This window comes from Erythrolamprus reginae, chromosome 1 (genome assembly GCF_031021105.1).
Source record: "Erythrolamprus reginae isolate rEryReg1 chromosome 1, rEryReg1.hap1, whole genome shotgun sequence".
Taxonomy (NCBI): Eukaryota; Metazoa; Chordata; class Lepidosauria; order Squamata; family Dipsadidae; genus Erythrolamprus; species Erythrolamprus reginae.
Genome location: NC_091950.1, coordinates 142,233,653 through 142,258,555, shown reverse-complemented (window position 1 = coordinate 142,258,555; position 24,903 = coordinate 142,233,653). Strand labels below are relative to the sequence as shown.

General features: G+C 38.7%; 1 protein-coding gene and 1 pseudogene across 1 annotated transcript; both read right to left on the bottom strand.

The window, feature by feature from the left end:
• Window positions 1-334: 334 nt before the first annotated feature.
• On the bottom strand, window positions 335-1,625 carry LOC139164450 (olfactory receptor 10Q1-like; annotated as a pseudogene).
• A 2,703-nt stretch (window positions 1,626-4,328) lies between these two features.
• LPXN (leupaxin) lies at window positions 4,329-23,349 on the bottom strand. The gene is made up of 9 exons (XM_070736126.1): window positions 23,256-23,349; window positions 19,439-19,605; window positions 18,335-18,390; window positions 16,249-16,351; window positions 15,184-15,351; window positions 14,088-14,261; window positions 13,578-13,659; window positions 8,082-8,230; window positions 4,329-5,546 (listed from the first exon to the last, which is right to left on the bottom strand). The coding sequence occupies exons 1-9, from the start codon at window positions 23,266-23,268 to the stop codon at window positions 5,280-5,282; spliced, it is 1,179 nt and encodes a 392-aa protein (XP_070592227.1). The 5' UTR covers window positions 23,269-23,349; the 3' UTR covers window positions 4,329-5,279.
• Between the last annotated feature and the right edge of the window lie 1,554 nt (window positions 23,350-24,903).

Genomic DNA, 24,903 nt, shown 5'->3' with positions numbered 1-24,903 from the left:
GTTCAGGAGGGAAGTGTTTTTAATAGGAAAGTGAACACAAGAACAAGGGGACACAATCTGAAGTTAGTTGGGGGGAAGATCAAAAGCAATGTGAGAAAATATTATTTTACTGAAAGAGTAGTAGATCCTTGGAACAAACTTCCAGCAGACGTGGTTGGTAAATCCACAGTAACTGAATTTAAACATGCCTGGGATAAACATAGATCCATTGTAAGATAAAATACAGGAAATAGTATAAGGGCAGACTAGATGGACCATGAGGTCTTTTTCTGCCGTCAGTCTTCTATGTTTCTATTCAAATCTGAGATGTAACCATTTTCTTTATGACTTTCCTTTAAGTTTGCTTGATATCTTTGTTCCTCAGGGTGTAGATTAAGGGGTTCAGGAGGGGAGTGACAAAGGTGTATATAAGAGCCAATTTCTTATCCTCATCCTCCAAAGTGCTGGACTTGGGACGTAGATATACAATACTGCAGACACCATACTGTAGGAACACAACTGTCAGGTGGGAGGAGAAGGTGGAGAAGACTTTGTGCCTCCCATAATTTGAACAATGCAGTTTGGTGGAGATGGTGGCACATGCCACCTGTAGAACAGGTGGTACATCACAAAAGGAATGATTGATTTTGGGTTTGTTACCACAGAGAGGTAAGCTGAAAACCAAGGTAGTTAGCTGCAGACACAGAATTATGGAAAGGATCCAGGAGTCCTTCACCAGCCATATGCAAACCCGCCAGGTCATGATAAGGGTATAGCGAAGTGGGTGGCAGATATATATATATTTATATATATTTATATATTTATATTTATTCGATTTGTATGCCGCCCCTCTCCGTAGACTCGGGGCGGCTCACAGCAATAATAAGAACAATATACGGTAACAATCCAATAACTAAAAAACTAAATAATTAAAAAACTAAAAACCCCTTATTTAAAATAAGACATACACTCAAACATACCATGCATAAAATATATAGGCCGGGGGAGATGTCTCAATTCCCCCATGCCTGACGGAAAAGGTGGGTCTTAAGAAGTTTACTAAAGGCAAGGAGGGTGGGTGCAATCCTAATCTCCGGGGGGAGCTGGTTCCAAAGGGTCGGGGCTGCCACAGAGAAGGCTCTTCCCCTGGGTCCCGCCAGCCGACATTGTTTAGTCAACGGGACCCGGAGAAGGCTATATAGCGATCATACGTTATGACAAACAATATAAAGCAATCTGTGCTCCCTCGTGTTGTAGAAAAGAACATCTGGATAGCACAGTTCACCAATGGGATTGTTCCATGGAAATCAATCAGCATTTGAGGCACTATTACATTGATATAACGGATCTCAAAAAACCCACCAGAGGTTAGCCAGGAAGAAATACATGGGGGTGTGCAAGGAACTGACAATGTAGACAATTGAATGGATGGAAATATTACCAGAAAGGCTTATGAGATAGAGCAAAAGAAAGTAAGTTGAGTCCAGGTTACTTGCTAGATTGAGTATAGTTGTCAGGTTCTTCTCAATTCACTGAATCAGAAATGGAAGGAAAACAAGGTAGCCGTTTATTCACAGGCACTACCTTTTCTCCAACCAATCAGGGTAGTCTTTGTCTTGCTGCAAGATATTATTCCTAGTAGGCATGCCAAATATTTATTATTTTAAAAAGCAGTTCTCTTGTGGAATCCCAGTGTAGCAAAAAATTTAAAGAAGCAATAAAAAGGCCAAAAGCTTGCAAGAAATTCATTTCAGTATTCTGTGTAGAAAGTTTTGGACCAACTGTGATCAAGGTGTAGAAGAACAATAAGATGCAGTTAATGTAACTACTTCACATCATTTCTTTATTATCCATCCTGTTCCCAATATTTTGAGAGCAATAATTTTGGAAGTCAAAAGTCTATTCTATCTGCCCTTACTCTGTCTCAAAGAGTCAATTGCCAGGACCTATATAACTAGATGAAAAGTCTTGAATATTGTCTAGAATTAGCTTTGCAAAGCATAATAAAGAAGAAACTATCAACTTACAAGAATGGAACATGTAACTGGCTTCAGCCCACCTCAACAATGGGAAATTGAAGTGACCAGAATTGTATGCAGTACTCCAAGGAAATGGAACATCTTTATATCACACCTGCAGTTCTGTTCGGGTCGTATGTGACCCGAAGCCAAGTTTGAGTCCCTGTAAAAAAATTTCCCTGCATATCTGAAACTTGAAATTTTATGACTATTCATCATTTCAGGGGTTCTCTCTATGAGAATTTTTTTTGGGGGGTGGGGGGCTTAGTTTTTGCTGGGCAAAAAAAGTTATAAATCTTCTGTTCCCGGGTCACCCTGACCCGGACCGAAAACTCTTCATTTGCAGTGCTTATGTTTGGTCTTTTTGAAAGCTTTTTTCACTTGGAAAGTAGTCTGAACATTTCTGCACACAATGATATGAAAATTGAAATGAAAAAAGTAAATCTTATTGGTTTATTTTGCGGATATAATGCACGCCCCCCCGTTTTTGTGAAATTGTTTTCAATTTATGGATAGTTTTGCTTGCAAAATGCATTCTATTTTACTAAAGTTGGTGTGGGATTGGTAGCTTGAACATTTCTGAATATAAGAAAAATATAAAGGAACTGAAAAAAATGATTCTTATTGGTTTTTTTAATATCAGAAATAAGGCCTCCCCCCCCCCTCGGCTGCTTGCAACCATTTTCACTTTTTATTTTTTTATGCTCCAAATCCGAAATATTCTTTAAAATCTTAGGCATTCATTTACTCAATTTAACAATGCTGATCATTAAAAAATATTTTTGGGGTGGTGGCTAATTGTTTTCTGGGCAAAAAAAAATCATAACTTCAAGTCTGTTTCTGTTCGTATATGACCGGACCAAAAATAATTTTTTTAGGTACTTGAATTTGATCTTTTTGAAAACTTTTTCAACTGGAAAACTAGTTTGAACATTTAAGAACATAATGATATGAAAATTGAACTGGAAAAATTGAGACTTATATTTTTATTTTGATCAAATGCCCCTCCCCCCATCCTTTTTTAATTTCGTGTCAATTTCTATTTTTTAAGGCTACAAATCCCTAAGGAATTTTCCCCCAAAAGGTTTGATATACTAAATTGAACATTTCTGAATATAATAAAAATATAAATGAACTGAACAAAATGGTTCTTATTGGTTTATTTTTGCCACAAAAGGGCCACCCCCCCCGGCCTTGCTATGTGCCATTATTGTCACTGTTTATACATATTTGTCTAGAAATATTTGGAATATCCTTTTGAAAATCAACCACATTGTAGCCAGAGAACTAATTTTATGAAACAAATCCATTTTACTAAAAAAAAGTATGTAAGTTTGAAATTAACAGCATAATTTTTATATAAATTGAAATAATTGAACACGGGGGGACGCATACATTTATGTGCAAAATAAACTAATATGCATCAATTTTTCCAGTTCAATTTTCATATCATTATGTTCAGAAATGTTCAAGCTACCAATCCCACACTAACTTTAGTAAAATAGAATGTATTTTGCTAGCAAAACTATCCATAAAGTGAAGACTATTTTAAAAAAACGGGGGGGGGGGCGTGCATTTCATCAACAAAATAAACCAATATGCATCAATTTTTCCAGTTCAATTTTCATATCATTATGTTCAGAAATGTTCAAGCTACCAATCCCCCACCAACTTTAGTAAAATAGAATGTATTTTGCAGGCATAATTATCAATAAACCTAAAGAAAATTCACAAAAACGGGGGGGGGGGGCATATTTATGTGCAAAATAAACCAATAAGGATTAATTTCTTCAGTTCAATTTTCATATCATTGTGTGCAGAAATGTTCAGACTACTTTCCAAGTGAAAAAAGTATTCAAATTGACCAAACATAAGCACTGCAAATGAAGAGTTTTCGGTCCAGGTCAGGGTGACCCGGGAACAGAAGATTTGTTACTTTTCTTAAACAGAACAGCAGTGTTAAACAAGCTGGGCGAATTGCCTTGGGTTTTATTTTATTTATAATTTATATGAAATAAATTAAATTATTGTGCATATAATATTCCAACACCTTGTTGAATAATGTCATTATGCACTTTGTGAATGCTCTGTTTTTATTAGGATATGCAGTAATTGATTCTGCTTTTATACTTAATTTTTACATTTGTTCTCTTATTAACACTGAATTATTGCATCTTTTCTTTATTCTCCTACTTTAATTTTTAAAATAAATTTGTCCTGTTAAAGCCAAGCCTAATAGCAACATAGAAATATTATCTTATTTTTATGCTAAATAGCACCAACCAGATTTGCATGCAAAATACTGTAATTTTAAAAATCAAACACACAAAATTTCATGACCAACAAGAAAATAAAATTTATTTTTCTTTATGTATTATTTGATTGTTTTTACAAGCAAGATAATGAAAACAAAGACATTCTTCATCATAGTGTGTATGAGAACTTAAGAAGATTAAGGGGAAGATAAATATTCAAATAATCTGCCAAGGGACTTCAAAACATTTATATAAAAGATAAACGGAACACTGCTGCCAGAGCCATTCAGAATGAGCAGCATTGGATGGGCTAGTTGTAAGCAGTGTAGCACAGGGAGAAATACATCAGTTCCATATCATTTACTCCGCAGATTATATTTGCATCGAATGTGCAATTTTGCACAAGTCTAGCATTAAAAAGCCTCTGATTTTAAGATGCATTGGCATATCTTCCCCTTATCATCTAAATAAAATTTTAATTGAGATTATCCAACTCAGAACAGTTTTATTCACCCTGATCAGGAAGTAAGCCCAAGTGGTTTTTGAAAAAAAAATCTGTAATTTGCAGCATAGCTACTTCAAGACATCATAGATCTCTGCTATTAGTTACAAAAATGATACAAATAATGAAAGATATTTCTGAAGATGAATATGTGTTAGGTAAGAAAACAACTTGTTCTTATCAGCTGAACAAAAAATTAAAAAACATATTTATATATGGTCTTAATACCAATATTTCTTTTTAAAAAAACCAGATCTCCAGATAATGAATTCTAGTAAAGTTATTTAAATTCAACACAAACGTTACATACCTAACAGTTGGTTAATTTAAAAGCACTGAAGTATAATAATGTGTTACAATATTGGGCAAATTTCCATATTTGTTGTCATATTTAATGTTGCCCAATTTTGTGGGTATTTTTTACTCAAGAGAAAATCTCAGTACACTGTAGTCTTGGGATTACAGTCTTAGTTTTTATTTTGCAATAACGTTTTTGGGAAGAGTAACGTTTCCCCTACTTTAAAGTTAAACAAAGAGTTTTTTAAAGCAAGGGTGACAGTAGGTTTTACCATTCTGCTCCTGAAAAATACCATTGTGCAACTGAGTAAGGCAGAAGGCACAAACAAAGTGCTCTGGGTGGAACTTGTGTCCCATGGCACTGACGCACCGTCCAATAATAGGCTTTCCACAACCATGGCACACGGTTCCCTGGTGATGATGGAAGTGAAGCTCGCAGTATGGCTGACCGTTCAGTTCAAAGAAAGAACCATCACCAAAACTGCAGAAACAATCCTGAAAATAGAGAAAAGGAGCCTGTGTCACAGTATAAAAATATTTCCGAGATTGGCACATGGTTAGATTCTTGCCAATACAGTACTGCATTGGGCAAAGGCACCCTGGTTGCTAGTTCCCTACTATTTAAAATAAATAACTTTGGCTGGGTTTCCCCCCCCCCAAAGCATTATTTTCTTCTTGGAATTATGTTTGAAAAATAAACCCATGCAGGAAGCTTACAAAAACAGCTAATAATTCCCAAGGTTTTTCAAGGTCAAAATCAGGACAGCACAGGTTTAATATGTGTTGTGTTTGGGCTTGGGCCAGCCGTTGCTCCCACAGATGAGAGAGAGGCGGCACAAAGTGAGTGCGAAAGCCTGGCTGACAGCCAGGAAGACGTGGCAGACAGCCATGAGGATGAGGCCACTGGTTCAGAGGAGTTGGCAGACAGCACACAGGACCCAGCAGACAGCCCACGGGATTTGGCAGGCAGTCACTCAGACAGTCTATCTTCCTTGGATTCCTCTGCAGACCAGCTCATAGACATGCTTAGCCGGAGAGCCATGCAAAGGAGGGCTCAATTAAAGGATTATTACCGGTGATCAGAGTAGCACCTGGGCTGGGTGTGATTCTTATACTGAGGGCTGGGTGTGGTTCCCTTAATGAGGGCTAAAGGTATAAAAGGGAACAGAGGCAAAAGGCAAACTGTGGCTGTTTATCTGTGTGACTTTGTGGTTCCCGCTCTGAAGTTTCTGTTCCGTGCCTTTGGATTTCAACCCAGCCTTTTCAGGCATGTGGGAGGTGAAACCTCTGGGACTTGCTGTTTGCTCTTGAGTCTCCAAGATTCAAAGGACTCCTAAAACGTTTCTGCTCCATGCAGGTTGTCTTTGTTTGCTTTTTCCTGTGTTTTGTATTTGGGCTGATTTACGCCTGGCACTATCGTTTATTCCTGACAAGAAGGACTGTTTTTGTTAACCCTTTTTTGTTTGTTTAATACAAGTTTGCTGATTAGAACAGCATGTGTGTTTGATTGGGGCTACCTTTGAAGAATGTCCGGAGACTATAGTTCAGAGGTCCCCAAACTTGGCAACTTTAAGACTTGTGGACTTCAACTCCCAGAATTCTCCAGCCATGCTATACTGGCTGGAGAATTCTGGGAGTTGAAGTCCACAAGTCTTGAAGTTGTCAAGTTTGGGGACCTATGCTATAGTTGGTTCAAAATGCTGCTGTGCAAACAGTCGTGGGTCTTCCTACACATGCCCATGTTTTACCAACACTCCGTATGCTGCACTGGTTGCCAACAGGTCTCCGAGCACAATTCAAAGTGTTGGTTTTAACCTTTAAAGCCCTATATAACCTAGGACCGGGTTACCTTTGGGACCGTCTCTTGTCTCACGTATCCCAGCGATCAGTCAGGGCCCACAGAGTCAGCCTTCTCCAGGTCCCATCAGCTAAACATTGCCAGCTGGTGGCCCCAAGAGCAAGGGCCTTCTCTGTGGTTGCCCCTGCCCTCTGGAATCAACTCCCCCCGGAGATCCTCATGGTTCCTACTTTCCCGGCCTTTCAGAAGTACTTGAAAACACATTTGTGCCAACAGGCCTGGGGCTGTTGAACTGGTCGTCTTATTCTAGCTGCTGCCATTGATTGAATGATTAGTATGATAGATTGATGTATGAGATGTGGTGTTTGAATAAACTGCTTTTAAGTTTCAAGTTTCAAGTTTAATTGGATTTGTATGCCGCTCCTCTCCGAGGACTCGGGGCGGCTCACAACATATACAAAGAGACAATAGTAGGTCAATCCAATTAATTTGCATAAAAAAACAATCCTTAAAATTCTAATTTTAAAAAACTTTGATTAACATTCATTCAACAATCATACTAAAAAATATTTGTTGGTCAGCGGGGAGATCTAGTAACCCCAGGCCTGATGGCAAAGATGTGTTTTTAAACTCTTCCGGAAGGCAAGGAGGGTGGAGGCAGTGCAAATCTCCGGAGGGAGCTGATTCCAGAGAGCCGGGCCCCCCACAGAGAAGGCTCTTCCCCAGGTCCCACCAGCCGACATTGTTTGGTCGACGGGACCCTAAGAAGGCCAACTCTGTGGGACCTCACCAGTTGCTGGGATTCATGCGACAGGAGGCGGTCTCGGCTTTTTATTAGACTGGGTTCTTTTAGATTAATTCTGATTTCTGTGTTAAACATGTAATTTTATGCTGTAAGCCGCCCTGAGTCTCAGGAGAAGGGCGGCCTAGAAATAAATAAATAAATGAAGGAAGGAAGGAAGGAAGGAAGGAAGGAAGGAAGGAAGGAACAAACAAACAAACATCAGATTTTAATATTTTTACTTTGAGAGACTTCCTTATATCAAGATACAAATAACATATTAATTAGCTGGAATTTAAGAAGTCTGATTATATGCACAGGTTGTGACCAAAGTCTATCTGGAGGCGCTTAAATATTGGCTGCACCACTAAGCCAAATCCCACCACATAAATGTCCCGTAACTACCAGCTACCCAAACAGGTAGCAAATCTGGCTGATTCCACATACTTACCCTACACACAAAACATTCAGGATGCCATACGGCATTCAGAGCTGACAAATATTGACTCATCACAGGACGATCACAGCCTTTGCATTTGGGAGAAAAAATGTCCTGGAAATCTTTCTGGCAGTATGGCTTTCCATCTTTCACCTGGAAACCTACAGAAGGTTTGGGAACATAATATTTAAAACAGTGAATTCATCACAAAGACACAAAAAGGCATGTTATCTCTTTGCTTGGAAAAGCAGTAGGAAAGAATTTTTTTTTTAATTAGGGTCCCTGATCTTCAGAAGAATTAAATATTGATCTGCTAAAGATTAATGCTCAACTGTCAAAGCAAAAACTATTTTGACATGTAGTTCTTTTTATGAGTTCTTTCAAATTGCAGGAGTGAATTTTTTGCCATAAAGGCAGGAAGAAACAGGGTAGAGACAGGAGGAGAAGGATAGAGAGGTGGAGACTTAAGAGACTGGTAGAAAGGAATCTATAATTAATGATTTTCTAACAGCTTCCATACTAGGAATGAAATAGAATATATTACATCACTGGCATTTAATTCTAACTGGATTAGCATGAATGATCCATAGCCATTCATCAAATTGTTATAAGACTTAGACTTTGAAGAACATTTTTTTCAGTGTGGTAGACTTGTCAAAAGGTGAATTATTGGAAGATACTATTTAAAGTGAGAATAATACAGGTGAAACTCAAAAAAATAAAATATCGTGCAAAAGTTCATTTATTTCAGTAATGCAACTTAAAAGGTGAAACTATTATACGAGGGAGAGTCATTACATGCAAGGCCAAATAGTTCAAGCTGTGACTTGTCATAATTGTGATGATTATTGGGTACAGTTCTTGAAAACCCCAAATCCACAATCTCAGAAGCTAGAATATTATATGCAATCAATAAAACAAGTATTGTACATAGAACAATATCGGACCTCTGAAAAGTATAAGCACGCATGTGTAGTCAGTACTTGGTTTGGGCCCCTTTTGCAGCAATTACTGCCTCAACGTGGTGTGGCATGAACACTATCGGCCTGTGGCATTGCTGAAGTGTTATGGCAGGCCAAGATGCTTCAATAGTGGCCTTCAACTCTTCTGCATTGTTTGGTCTCATGTCTCTGATAAGAACATAAGAAGAGCCATGCTGAATCAGGCCAAATCCCATCGAGTCCAGCATTCTGTGTCACACAGTGGCCCACCAATTGTACATGCGGATCTTGAGCAGAAAGAGAAGGCAAAACCCTCCCTTTTCCCCGACCCCCAACAAATGGTACTCAAGGGAATCGTTGAGCGCTGTCAGTGAGGGGGCTCCAGGAGGGGTGGGGCAGGTGCTCCTGAAGTGCGTGGCCCACCCCTCCTGCAGCCCATTCGCTGAGAGTGCTTTCATTGAGCGTTGTTAGTGAAGGGGCTCCAGGAGGGGCAGGGCAGGTGCTCCCAAAGTGCTCGGCGGAAGCCCTCTCAGTGAAGCGGCTGCGGGAGCGCTTTCGCCTAGCGCTTTGAGAGCACCTGCCTTTGCTTCAGCCGGGGAGAGGCAGCACCTACCCCGCCCCTGCCCAACTCGTTCCCGCAGCCGCCCTCTGCTCTGAACTGGAGTCTCTGCCGGTGCTCAGGCCATCACAGTGCCCGAATGCCATCAGTGACTTAAGCATAAGTCGAGGACGGATTTTTCAGCACAGTTTTGGTGCTGAAAAACTCGACTTATACTTGAGTATATACAGTAATTGGATTTTAGACTGTGACATTGTATACTGTTTTTTATTATGTTGTGAGCTGCCCCGAGTCCTCGGAGAGGGGTGGCATACAAATCCAATTAATAAATAATAATAGTTCATTTAGTAACTGTCTGAAGTTAAACTGGCACTGAAAACCTGGCACTGATTTATGACCATTTTCCACAGTTACGACCAACAATGGCAGCATCCTCAAAGCCATGCGATCAAAATTCAGACACTTGGCAACTGATTGATAGATTTCTGATGGTTGCAGTGTCATAAATATACTGTCCAGCATAGTCAATGGTAACACCAGATTAAGTTAACAACCATACTGCTAACTTAACAGCTGCAGTGATTTACTTAGCAACTATAGCATGAAAGGATGTAAAATGGGGAATAACTCACTTAATAACTATCTCACTTAGCAACAGGGGTTTTGGACTCAATTATGGTCCTAAGTCAAGGATTACCTGTATGTCTCTTTCTAAAACATGTTAAGATATAATAAATAAATAAACTTAATAAAAAGAAGGGCGACCTAGAAATCGAAATAATAAATAAAAAGTTTCTACTGCCGAATCAGAATTAACGATCTAGTTGACGTGAGCTGCCACAGCCACAAAGAGAAGGACAATTGTTTAGGCAAATCAAGTCTGCTCATGCCACCAGCCAGCTTGTTAACTGTTCTTACTGCGTAAAAATATAATTTGGTTCACCGTGGGGACAGCTAGTGCTTTTCTAAACTTCTGCAATTCTTACATGTTTCAAGAGAGAACAAGCCACAATTGCACAAAACAGTTATTTCATTGGAATCTGAGTCACCACACCAAAGATGAAGAAACTGCTGCCAACGCAATAAAGTTCTGAAACTTGCTTCTAAAACCATGAAGCAATATCAGTAAGCAGGGCTCAGGGGAAATTCTCCCAGATGACCAAGAAATAAAGAAAAGTGCCCTTGGGTGGCCTAAAAGACTTAATTTAGTTAGAATCCAGCTCATCTCTAATTGGACCTGTAAAACTTTTCGCATTTTAGTTCTAATTAGGAGCTCGGGGACCCTGGTTTTACCGATAGAGGCTCAGAGATCCGCTAGGAGCTAATTACTGGACTGGGATCCTATTAGTGCTCATCTGTGATCAAATCCCACTGTGATTGTGCTGATTTTTTCTGATTGTTGTTTGCCAAGCAGAAAATAAATAATTATTTGCAGCATGCTTACACTGGAAAAATGAAATTGAAACACTTTAATTGGTCCTCCCCTCTGATGCTCTGTCTATCATACTCAGGAGAGATCAAATGCATTCAGAGAAAACTATGATACTGACATCCATTAGAAGCAAACGGCTATTGCCTGAGTGACCATACATACATGCATAATAATTGCAAAAGAAACAAGACAGAGATTTTTTTTACTATATGGGAAAACTTTTACAAGTGGCTAGAAATCAGAAGAGATAATACAAACAAGTTAAGTAAACAGGGGAAAATTGTTAAAATGTGATCAACAAATGTAATGAAAATAGTAAATAATATAGATGTAGGATAGAGAAGTATGGATATATGTGTGTACATATATATATATGTAAAGCTAGAAGAAGTAATATTATGAAGTGTAAATATATCTGGAAATGAAATAGTTGCAAAAGTGGTTAGTGTTTACTTTATCTGTTTATACTTCATGTATTTTTGTATGTCTTGTTTATATGTGGTTGGTTTATAACTAAAAAACTCAATAAAGATTAAAAGTTAAAGCATACACACATGCATACATGTCATGCTATTTCCTTAGAAGCAGACAATATGGCAGGGTTCTTGGTATTATCTGAGCTTGGTAATTTCCTTACAGACATTTTATCATCAAATCAGATATTGTAATCAGCGTTTTATCTAGTTTCATAATGAAATGTCTGCAAGATAACAACCAAGCTCAGAAAGCACCTAGGATCCCATAGTTCAAGTCCAAGAAGATGAAATATTTTCTTCTACCAGCAGACAACATGTGACATGAAGAAAAAAGCATATGAAATAGTAAGCCAAATTTTTTTTAACACATGAGATAAATGAAAGGAAACAAGTTGCAGCCAATTTATACTGACATAATTTATGATATGTCCATACTTTCTATCCTTGTGAACATTTTGTCCTTCCATCAAGTCCATATTCAACTTTAGCCACTACTTTTTGTTCTTCAAGGATTCTGCCTCCTCTTTATAAATACTTATTGACTCTATCCAGGGGTGGGCTATTGCCCGGATTGGGGGGGGGACGCAGTGGGGTAGCTAAAATGGAGCACCCAATTTGCACTGAAAGTTGTTGAAAAAAAATGCAGGGCATCCTGCCTAAGCCACACCCACAGTGTGGTAATAAAATTTTTGGTAGCCCTTCACTGACTCCATCCAACCACACATTTTTCTTACTTCTTTTTCTCAGTGGAATGACTCGTCCTTCACAAATTTGCTTTACAGTCCAGCCCTCATTCTTTCGCCTTCTATAACGGAGGTACTAAGGTTCATCTTTAGTACTCTCATTTTTTAATCCAATCCACTTTCATTCAGCACCCATTCACTCACTTATTCATGCATTCATTCTTGATTCTATATTAGAAACATAGAAACATAGAGGTCTGACGGCAGAAAAAGACCTCATGGTCCATCTAGTCTGCCCTTATACTATTTTCTGTATTTTATCTTAGGATGGATATATGTTTATCCCAGGCATGTTTAAATTCAGTTACTGTGGATTTATCTACCATGTCTGCTGGAAGTTTGTTCCAAGGATCCACTACACTTTCAGTAAAATAATATTTTCTCATGTTGCTTCTGATCTTTCCCCCAACTAACCTCAGAGTGTGCCCCCTTCTTCTTGTGTTCACTTTCCTATTAAAAACACTTCCCTCCTGGACCTTATTTAACCCTTTAACATATTTAAATGTTTCGATCATGTCCCCCCTTTTCCTTCTGTCCTCCAGACTATACAGAGTGAGTTCATTAAGTCTTTCCTGATACGTTTTATGCTTAAGACCTTCCACCATTCTTGTAGCCCGTCTTTGGACCCGTTCAATTTTGTCAATATCTTTTTGTAGGTGAGATCTCCAGAACTGAACACAGTATTCCAAATGTGGTCTCACCAGCGCTCTATATAGCGGGATTATAATCTCCCTCTTCCTGCTTGTTATACCTCTAGCTATGCAGCCAAGCATCCTACTTGCTTTCCCTACTGTCCAACCACACTGCTCACCCATTTTGAGACTGTCAGAAATCACTACCCCTAAATCCTTTTCTTCTGAAGTTTTTGCTAACACAGAACTGCCAATACAATACTCAGATTGAGGATTCCTTTTCTTTTTTTATTGTCAGTGTTAAGTACTCCATTTTCTCTCCATCCATCATTTTTGTATTTCTCCTGATATACCAAATTCTGACTTCTGTATAACATATGCAGTCAGAAGCATACAGAAAAACAGCCGATTTTACATCTTTCAACAAGATTCCTTACTCCATCCTACCGGCAACTTTTCTAGGGACATTTTCAATATTTAAAAAATTCTCATTCATTTTCTCATTTGTAAAATGATATACAGTATCTCCTCATTATTATTATTTTTGCTTGTTGATAATATTGAATCACCTCCCACAGAGTTGGAATGAGACATTTGGGACACATAAGAATACTTCTACTTGGAAATGTTTCACATTCATCTATCTAGATTATATTTATACCAATAAAGACATTAAACAAACTTGCAAAAGCAAAGCCAGAAACTTTTGAGAAATAATGACGCACCATCATCGCCAAACACATTCCCACAATGTGTACAAAAGAAATGCTCAGGGTGCCAAGTCTGATCCATAGCTGTTAGGATTCTCTGCAAAGAAAATAAGAAAGCTTTACTGGATTAGAATTATATAGGACAAAGAAAAGATGGCAGGCATGAAAGTTAAAGCTCCAGCTTGCTCCTACTCTGAATCAGGGATATTCAGTGAGTAGACAAATGGAAACATCGACATGAATGGGCAGATCGTAGTGGACAGCAGTGAGGTGCTGAATTGCAAAGCCATGGGAACTTTGCTGCCTATCATGCAGACCTTCAGCTCTGTCATCAGATTTGTTGAAAAAGGTTTCCACATCTTTAGTGCTGAAACTACAATTCCATTGTTGCTTGGGCTTCTTTGGTACATGGAACAGGGATGGTGGCATCATTTTATCTTTAGCCTCAGATACCGGTAGCTAATGTATGGGACCAGTTATAAAGGCAGTAGTTGACCACCAGAAGATAGAAACAGTGATACATACCTCCCGGATGGGTGCGGTACAGTAAGCACATCGAGGGGAGAAGAGTTGGTGGTAGTCTTCTTGGCAGTAAGCTTTGTTGTCCCTCTCAAAGAATGGCTGGGAACCCACTTCTTTTTCACAATGGGTGCACGTGAAGTGTTCAGGATGCCATGTCTTTCCCAGAGCTGTAACCACCTAGAATTCATGAAAGGATTAGTTGAAGACATTGGATAATGGGAGAATTGAGGTATTCCCTTCCCCCTAGGCTTATATGTCTGTATGTAAGATTGGTTTCTTAAATTGGGGTTTTTTACATTACTTTTAATATTAGATTTGTTCATATTGTCTTTTTACTGTTGTTAGCCACCCTGAGTCTGCAGAGAGGGGCGGCATACAAATCTAATAAATAATAAAATAAAATAAAATAAAATAAAATAAAATAAAATAAAATAAAATAAAATAAAATAAAATAAAATAAAATAAAATAAAATAAAATAAAATAAAATAAAATAAAATAAAATAAAATAAAATAAAATAAAATAAAATAAAATAAAATAAAATAAAATAAAATAAAATAAAATAAAATAAAATAAAATAAAATAAAATAAAATAAAATAAAATAAAATAAAATAAAATAAAATAAAATAAAATAAAATAAAATAAAATAAAATAAAATAAAATAAAATAAAATAAAATAAAATAAAATAAAATAAAATAAAATAAAATAAAATAAAATAAAATAAAATAAAATAAAATAAAATAAAATAAAATAAAATAAAATAAAATAAAATAAAATAAAATAAAATAAAATAAAATAAAATAAAATAAAATAAAATAAAGAAATAAATAAAGACACTTCGCTCTCTACAGTGCAGACTCTCTCAAACAGAAGCTACATATTCTCAAAGATGCTCTGTTTTACATCAAGCTCCCCTCCTTGGCTTAGCGAGCAACATGAGCTCTTTGGGCCAAGACCTAAAGCTTCTCAGTGATAAAATTGCAAAAGGAGAAACTTTATTTTGCCTTCCTAATTATAGATATTATGCAGTTTAAAAGTGTGACAAATAAGAAATTGATCATAGCAACCTCGGTGGGATTGAGAATTGAGCATTCTTACCTTTCCAGCAATAGGTTTGTGGCAAGAGGCACAGTTACCCTTAGGCACAGTAGCAACACCAAGGTCTTGCATATCATGAGTCAAACTCTTCAACATGCTGTCTAGATTATCAGTGGTGTTCTCTTCTGCTGATGTTGACTGGCTAGAAGTGGTCAGGCCATCTGAGACCTACCGGAGAATAAATAATTTTCAAATCTCTATCTTTTTGTGTAGCCTTCTCTGCTTCCAGATATTTATTGATCTATTAACCTACAACATGCACACACTTTTACAAAACATTTTCAATGCCATATAACTCTCACATCTTTTCTTTCTTTAAAAAAATATTCTTTAAAAAAACCTCCTAATTTTGTAATACTGTAAGGACATGATTCCTAAACATGTTCTTTTTTATATATATTGTACATTCATTTGCACAAGGCTTCTAGTTCCCCTAGCTTCCTATGCTCAAATTACACCCCCAAATGATATTATGAAAAATCTGCCCCACAGTTCTTTTCCAGATCTGAAACATAGGCAGTCAGGGAGGCTGCAGAGGGATCAAAAATGCAGGATCAAGAAAAAAAGCAAAGAACAACATGCAATCATAAAATAAACTAGATATACACACAAGCGTATAATATTAGATTTAATATTAGATTTGTTATTGTATATTGTTTTATCACTGTTGTGAGCCGCCCTGAATCTGCAGAGAGGGGCGGCATACAAATCTAATAAATAATAATAATAATAATAATAATAATAATAATAATAATAGTAATAATAATACATAACCACCATGAGAAATAATTTAAAGACATTCAGAACTACAGTACTCATGTTTCTCACTTCCTAAGTATTTTTAAACCCTTTACTTTTTCTTTATGATTTTTTCCTGTCAATGTGAATTTGAAGTATACAAGCTGACAAGCTCCATTTTTCCTTAATTTATTTGCCAGTAATTTTCAACCTTGGCAACTTTGGTATGTGTGGACTTCAACTCCTAGAATTGGGAGTTTATTATATTCTGTATAAACACTCAGTTTTCTTTTCAAAAGATATTTAAGCTACAATCCCTTTATTCACCTTGGACTGGATTGTTCCCAAGCAAGCCAAAAGATCATCCAATTCCTGGGCAACTGAGGTAGAAGATGAAGAGGATACCTTTGGCTGTGGAGGTAAAACTTTGCTACAAAAAATAAGAATATTTATGTTCAACCAAGTGAAAGGAATGAAAAAGTAAATCTTTAAATTCTTGCATATACTATCATTCTATCTGTCATTATACACAATACCTTCTCAAAAACCAACCCACTATTTCAGTTATTTACTTATTGGCCTCAAAAGTTAATTTCAGAATATGTTTCAAATTTATGAATGGCAAAGCCTGTGATTTATTTGCTGTTCTACTGTATTACTATTAGGCAAGTAATAATTCTGCCTGTCCTTTTACCAACTTCCCATTTTCTATACAATATTGACATATTGCATGCATATATAAAACAGCCCAATTTGTGAAATGCTGTAGAAATTCAAGGCAATATGTGGAAACCACACATTTTCATGCCATTTAATTCATCTGTCTTTTGCTCATCATCCCTAAGTGATGAACTGGAAAATCAAAATATTCCTTTCATAAAGCAGGTGAAAAAAATATTGAGTTGCAACACTCAAGTTTTTTTGCTAATTTATTAATTTTAAGTCACTCTAAATTTTTCTGGTTAGATGGCATAAATGTATATTATACGGATGATAATAAAATATATTTTTACCAATATAATTTTCACCCATTCTGCAAGCCAAAAATTATATTACATACTAAATCACCCAGGGTTCTTGGAAATAAGGATGAATAATTTCCTGTGCTATATACGGTATTTCTGCCTCATGATATATTTACATTCAGCCTTGTAAGTACCATACAGATAAATATTCCTCCTTTTTAATTGTTATTTAAAATAGCAACTTGATTCCATGTTTTGAAAATTAGAGACATTGTTATAACCATTTGGTGATGTTAACAGAAACTAAAATAAAGTGACTTGATTGTAGCATCCTACTAGAAGCTGATTGTGAGTAACCTGGAATTAATGGCTAGGGAGAATTGATAAATTTCTGTGTATATGTTGTGATTCAGTCTGAGGCTCCTCAGGGAATGGCTGGAACTCTGCCGGCTCCATGCTCAGAGGGGGAGGGGGAGGAACAGGAGGAGGAGGAGGAACAAGCAGACGGGGAAGAGGAATGTCAGGACGAGGAGGAGGGAGAGCAGCTTGAGACCCCCGGGGGGGGAGCTCTCCCCAGCGAGTAGTCTGGAGTCATTAGATGAGAATGCACAAGCCATCATAGATATGAGGCAGAGAAGGGCAGCACAAAGAAGGGGCCAATTAGCCAGGTATTTTCATCCCTAATAGGCAACAGCTGGGTTTGAGTGTTGTTCTCCTCAGAAAGGTTGAAAAGGCAGGCCCACCCTTCCTGTATTGTGGAGAGTTATCTTTTGGGAGTCCAGTGACCTTGCTTCGATCCTTGGCGTCTCTGATTCTGGCTGGTGGCCTCGAAGGCTGAAAACTTGGGGGAGGTGTGGGTTTTATTATCTACAGTGGTGTGTGTGCCAGCAAGAAGCCTGTTGTATTGTCTGGCCGTCGTGACTCTTCTGTGAAGCTTCATAGCATTCCAGTTTGTAAGAACAGTTTTTGTTATCTGTGTTTGTTTTCAAAGATATAAAATGACTTTGCTTTTTACCAGCGTGTCTGGCTACTCTTTTTAGTTGGTGTTGACATCTGGGGGAACCCAGACAGAACAGTATATAGAGTAACTAGCTATACACACTCTGGCACACATTTTTAATGGGTAAGCTCCATCTCCTTTCAATAAGTTGCCACAATGTTCTATCAAAATGCAAAATATGCCTTGGTAACTCCAACCTATAGATAATGACCCATCAATTGGATTTTAAAAAACAGCCATACTTACATTGGTAAATGTCCTTTGAAACCTTTATTTAATCAATGGGGAACTGCTTAAAATGTATTAAATTTTGGAAATGAAATTGTCACATTACATATTTACTGAAGCATAGACAAATGAGGACCGTGATACAGCTTTAGAAGACATGAAATGCAAAACAGTAGTATAATTTGAGATCTGTTTATCCTTTTTCTGTAATAATAGTTACCTGTAAACATTATCTGCATTTTCTTTATGGGTTTGAGCATTGTGTGCTGGTTCTACCTGAAAATATAGCATAGCAATAGCAATAGCATTTAGACTTATGTATAGCTTCATGGTGCTTTTACAGCCCTCTCTAAGCAGTTTACAGAATCAGCATATTGCCCCCAACAATCTGAGTCCTCATTTTACCCACCTCGGAAGGATGGAAGGCTGAGTCAATCTTGAGCTGGTGGTGAGATTGGAACTGCTGAACTACAGTTAGCAGTTAGCTGAAGTAGCCTGCTGTGCTGCACTCTAACCACTGCCTATACCCAAAGTCACTAAAAAAATGCTCTGTTTCTGGTCATCACCATGTTCATAACTTCAGCCATTCAGAATATGTTGCACAATGTTGCACAATGTTGCACTTCTAAAGCAGCCTCTAAAACAGTGGTTCCCAACCTTCCTTTGGCCATGCCCAACCTAAGCATCTCTAAAATCCTGAGGCCTCCCCACTCCCACATAACATATAATTCTTATTATTCAAAAGTGTACTAAAAGCCTAAAAGGCCATTAACTATGTTTAAATAAGGTTCCAATTGTCCCCATTAAAAATGAAATTGCCCCCCTGTGGGGCGTGCCCCCCCCGGGTTGGGAACCATCTTCCATCCTAGAACCAATTCTTCTACCTGTTGTAAAAGTCAACTATGTTCCAGATACAAATTGAAGAGAAAGGCAAGCAAGTACAGTGGTACCTCGACATATGAGTTTAATTCGTTCCAGACCCTAGCTCGTAAGTCGATCAACTCGCATCTCGAATGAATGCCTTTAGACTTTGTTTTTCGCGCAGAGATAACTGGAAGCAAGGAGATTCTTGCGCCACCTAGTGGAAGCTCAGCTCGTATCCCGAATTTGAGCTTGGGTGTTGAACAGAAATTTCGCTCACGTCGCGGCTCGTAACTTGGAATACTCGCATATGGAGCAGCTCGTATCTAGAGGTACTACTGTGGACTATTCAGTAAAGAATCTGATAAAATAGCAGAACAGGGATGAGTTTTCCAGTAGGGTCAAATTTGTGAGCACTTCCTTTCATAGCTTCCTAAGACTTATAAAGCTTAAGAAAAAATACCTTTTTGGCTTCTTGGGGTGTTAATTTGTGGTGTTGAGTTAAATGGCTTTCTGTTCTTGCTGTTGGTTTTGGTTTGTTGTCGCGCTCCAGAAGAAAGCAAACAGTTGGGTCTGAGTCATCCACACTCAGACTCTCCGTGGTTTGTTCCAGTTCTGCCAACAAAGCATCTAAACAAAACCATTATGGTTCAAATACATCTGTCTTTTTGTTTTAGTTTTCCACAAGCCCTTTCCTCATGTGCATCCCATTTCACTTGGAGTTCTTTAGCAGTAAAAGAACTCTATTGCATTTGTAAAACTACAATATTGCTATCAAATATCTCCTTGATCTATGAGAAAATAGGCTGGGGCAAACAGGAGTTGAAGGAAAAGATCTCTTGCTATTTCAGACTGCTACCACTATGGAAAGCACTAAACCATACCTTGTAACAGAAAGATAACAAAGAATTGCTCATCAATTTAGGGATTATTCTATCCTTCCCAGAATGAACGTATTCACAGAAAAGGTGGGTCCAAAGGTTAAGTATAACCAAGAGATGGAAATCCCAAATTACTATACAGTAATCCTATACTATAATCACCCACGTCTCCCCAATACCCTGTGGCTTGCATTGGCTGCTGATCAGTTTCCAGTCACAATTCAAAGTGTTGGTAATGACCTATAAAGCCCTACATGGCATCGGACCAGAGTACCTCTGGAACCGTCTTCTGCTGCACGAATCCCAGCAGCCGATAAGGTCCCACAGAGTTAGCTTTCTCCGGGTCCCATCGACTAAACAAAGTCGTCTGGCGGGCCCCAGGGGAAGAGCCTTCTCTGTGGCGGCCCCGGCCCTCTGGAATCAACTCCCCCCAGAGATCATAACTGCCCCCACCCTCCTTGTCTTTCATAAATTGCCAGGCATGGGGGAATTGAGATATCTCCCCAGGATTATATAGTTTTATGTATGATATCCTTGTATTGTATGATTTGAAATGATGAGTTTTTAGATGTTTTTTAAATATTAGATTTGTTCCATTGTCACATTGTTATTATTATTGTTGTGAGCCACCCTGAGTCTGCAGAGAGGGGCAGCATATAATTCTAATATATTATTATTATTATTATTATTATTATTATTATTATTAATAATAATCCTGTAGAAACAATATGAAAAGGGGGGGCAATAAAATTTAGCATGCATGCGGAGTTCCTTCTGATGTAATAGGTTCTGTCTATATTTTTTATTTGTTTGTTTGTTTTATTAAGTATGTATTGGTGGTATACAAAGAAATAATAATATTTATATACATGATAGTAGTAAAAGAGAAACATTAGGGACTGAAGGCACTCTGGTGCACTTATGCACGCCCCTTACTGACCTCTTAGAACTTGGGAGAGGTCAACAGTGGATAGTCTAAAGGTAAAGTTTTGGGGGTTAGGTGATGATACTACAGAGGGTAGTGAGTTCCATGTATCAACTACTTGGTTACTAAAGTCGTAATTCCTGAAGTCAAGTTTAGAGTCGCTTACTTTAAGTTTGTATCTGTTGTGTGCTGGTGTGTTGTTGTGGTTGAAGTTGAAGTAGTTGTTGACAGGAAGGACGTTGTAGCAGATGATTTTATGGGCTAAGCTTAGGTCGTGTTTAAGGCGACGTAGTTCTAAGCTTTCTAACCTTAGGATTATAAGTCTAGTTGCGTAGGGTATTCTGTTGTGAGTGGAGGAGTGGGGTGTTCTTCTAGTAAAGTATCTCTAGACATTTTCTGGGGCCAGTCTTGTCAATATAGTCATTAAAACTATGCATATGCATTAAAAGATGCAATCCATGGGGAAAAAAATTAAAATAATTCAGTGAGAGAATTATCTTGACTAGTGGTATCACTGCCTTCACCAAAAATATAAGAAGTAAATGTGCTTGTTTACATTTTCTCTGAAAAGGAAACACCCAGAATGCATGCTCTTTCAAAAAAAAAGATTTTTATCTAATCCTATCTTAAAATCTGAGCATAGCCTGATACATTGGTTCAGAGGATATTTTGGCTGCACGTGACTATCTGAATTTTAAATAGCATTATATTTTTAATTCATGGCCCCTTGTTCTGAAGTTAAGAGAATTTGCGAAATGACACATTAAAAATATGTCCCTGTTTTAAATGGTCTCTTTATTGTTTAAATCAATAAACCAAATTTATCTTGTGTTTTTATGTGTGTGCGGGGGGGGGGCACACGAAGACATACAAATCTTATATAAGTATATATATGTAATGTTCTCAGAGCTATCCTTCCTCTGTGCTTCCAGGGATTAGCCTCCACATCCTCTGTTCAGAGTTAGCTTATGTTTGTTCTCTCTTGTAATTCAGCCAGATACTAGCTTCTCCTCCAACAGGCAGCACACTTTTCTTGCAATGGGCAACTACTTTAAAAGTCTCTTCACCCTTTTTGCTTCCCTTTTTCCTCAAGTTTTTTTTTAAACAAACATATCAATGCATGAACAGTGTGGCACCTGGGTTTCGTACGTTCTAATACAAATCAAAGTAATGAAATTAATCATATCATAGTTATTACATTCAACCAATTTATGTATGTCGAATAATAATACACATTTATATTAAGATGCAGTCTGTCATTATTTATTTATTTGTTTGTTTGTTTGTTTGTTTATTTATTTGTTTGTTTGTTTGTTTGTTTGTTTGATTTGTATGCCGCCCCTCTCCGTAGACTCGGGGCGGCTAACAACAGTAATAAGGACAGCATATAACAATCCAATATTAAAACAGTTAAAAACCCTTATTATAAAACCAAACATACATACAGACAAAATTGTAAAGGCCTAGGGGGAAAGAGTATCTCAGTTCCCCCATGCCTGGTGGCAGAGGTGGGTTTTAAGAAGCTTACAAAAGGCAAGGAGGGTGGGGGCAATTCTAATCTCTGGGGGGAGTTGGTTCCAGAGGGCCGGGGCCGCCACAAAGAAGGCTCTTCCCCTGGGTCCCGCCAAGTGACATTGTTTAGTTGACGGGACCCGGAGAAGGCCCACTCTGTGGGACCTAATTGGTCGCTGGGATTCGTGCAGCAGAAGGCGGTCCCTGAGATAATCTGGTCCGGTGCCATGAAGGGCTTTATAGGTCGTAACCAACACTTTGAATTGTGACCGGATTTTCTCCACATTTTCTCACTTTTATTTTATTATATACGAGTGTATAAAAAATGTGTGCTGTAAAATGTTATAGACTTCAAGAGAAATAGCTAGAGGAACTCCAATCCCTGTGATCTGTATTAATCACTAGTGGCACTAGCTGATGAGCCGGAGGAAGTGAGGAAAAGCCCAGCAGGATCAAATTTAAAAACATATTTTTTATATTTTCCTAGTTCTACTTTGATTTTGAAATGTTTATTCTTTTAACAATTTACATAATGTGTTTTTCCCTGCTGAAATAATCTTCTACTTATTGTATTACATATCATCACATTTCAAAATACAATTTTTTAAGAGGAAAAAAATCCTGATTAAAAAACTAAAGATAAACTTCATTGGTTTCTACTTCAAGTTCTTGGTTCCTCCAACATTCTGTTCCAAAGTGAATTCTCTTTTCTCCTATATCAGCAACCAGATAGGTTGCTGTGGTTTACACCAATTCAACCATTATGGTCTGAGCAGCTAGCAGTATTGAATGTATATCCATCCTGCAGCAGTTAAAGGCACAAAGCCTCTGCCTTGTGTTCAAGATCTCCTTGCTTTCTTTGGTTTTCTGTATTTCTCCCATTCTGCATAAAATGGAACTCTTTGCGGTACGATTACATACAGTGCTTATTCTTTTGCTATACTAAAAAAAGAATCACTTACCTAAATCATCCATGACCTATTTCCACTGGGTCTTCTTGCCCGAATCTCTGGTAGAGAAGCAGGCTAGTTGAGTAACAGAAGGGGAAATGAGCAAGATGGTGAGGTGTAGGGCAGTACTTTGCACGGACTTTTTCAGTTCCTCACTCTAACTGCACTTCCTCTCTTTAGAGGTTAATGTTTCTTCCCCTTACTACGGGTTATATCTTAAGCGGATTGTTCAAAAATTGTACTCAAATTGTACAACAGAATGTTATATATTTGGTGTGATCATTGCACAATTTTTCCTATAGATAGAAATTATGTATCTTCACAGACCCTAAAAGATAAAATACAAACTGTACCACTTAAAAAAATATTTATAACAGAAATAAAGCATATGTATGTGCAGCAACTTCTAAAGCTATTTCTACAGTACCAAATTTGTTCATTTTTGGGAAGCTTCATAATACTGGTCATTTAACAGGAAATGTACAATTGCCTGCTGGAAAAAGTCCAAATAATTCATGATTACAGTGGTCCCTCGACTTGCGCGTTCTCGATTAGCGCGAAACGCTGCAACGCGGTTTTTCAAAAAATATTATTTAAAAAAAATAAAATATTAAAAAATAAATTTTTTTTTATTCTGTTCCCTGAATGGAGACCGCCGGCCGCTCAATCGGGCCGGCAGGGAACAGAATGGAGCCTTCCGCGGCGGGGCTGGTAAGGGGGGGAGCCGAGGGGGGAGCCGAGCCCAGCCCCGTGGCATTCGCTTTCCTCCCGCCGGCAGCCGACTGATCGTGGGCTCCTTCGCAACCTCGGAGAGCTTCCTGGGCATGAAAGCTCACGAAAACCAGGAAGCTCTCTGAGGTTGCGAAGGAGCCCACGATCACTCGGCTGCGGGTGGCAGGAAAGCGAATGTCACGGGGCTGGGCTCGGCTCCCCCAGCCCCGCCGCGGAAGGCTCCATTCTGTTCCCTGAATGGAGACCGCCGGCCGCTCAATCGGGCCGGCAGGGAACAGAATGGAGCGTTCCGCGGCGGGGCTGGGGGAGCCGAGCCCAGCCCCGTGACATTCGCTTTCCTGCCACCCGCAGCCGAGTGATCGTGGGCTCCTTCGCAACCTCAGAGAGCTTCCTGGTTTTCGTGAGCTTTCATGCCCAGGAAGCTCTCCGAGGTTGCGAAGGTTACATCTTCCGCTGCCAGCCAGGCCATGCTGGCGGCAGCGGAACAATCGCTGGCTGTCAACTTTTCTTTTTAAAACTGGGCAGGAGCTGACTTGCCTCCCCAGTGCTAAAAAGAAAAGTTGACAGCCAGCGCTGCGAAACCGCCGAAACCGGAAGGGGCGAGGTGGGGGAGAACGGGAGGCTCAGCATTCCGTCAGCTGCAGCGCTGGCTGTCAACTTTTCTTTTTAAAACTGGGCAGGAGCTGACTTGCCTCCCCAGTGCTAAAAAGAAAAGTTGACAGCCAGCGCTGCGACTGACGGAATGCTGAGCCTCCCGTTCTCCCCCACCTCGCCCCTTCCGGTTTCGGCGTTCGGCAACGGAGTCCGGCGCTGGGGCCATGCGGGGCCGCTCATCCAGGGGGGCGTGGACTGGCAAGCGGCAAGCGGCAAGTGATCTGGCGGGAAGACCAAGGGAAGGTTCCTTCAGCCGCCCAACACCTGATCCGCT

Excerpts from the sequence above, each read along its gene's own strand:
- LPXN (XM_070736126.1), bottom strand. Across the intron at positions 16,352-18,334 it reads AATGCAGATAATGTTTACAG|CAAAGTTTTACCTCCACAGC; the intron begins GTAACTATTATT and ends TATTTTTTGTAG. Across the intron at positions 13,660-14,087 it reads GTACCGCACCCATCCGGGAG|AGAATCCTAACAGCTATGGA; the intron begins GTATGTATCACT and ends TTTTCTTTGCAG.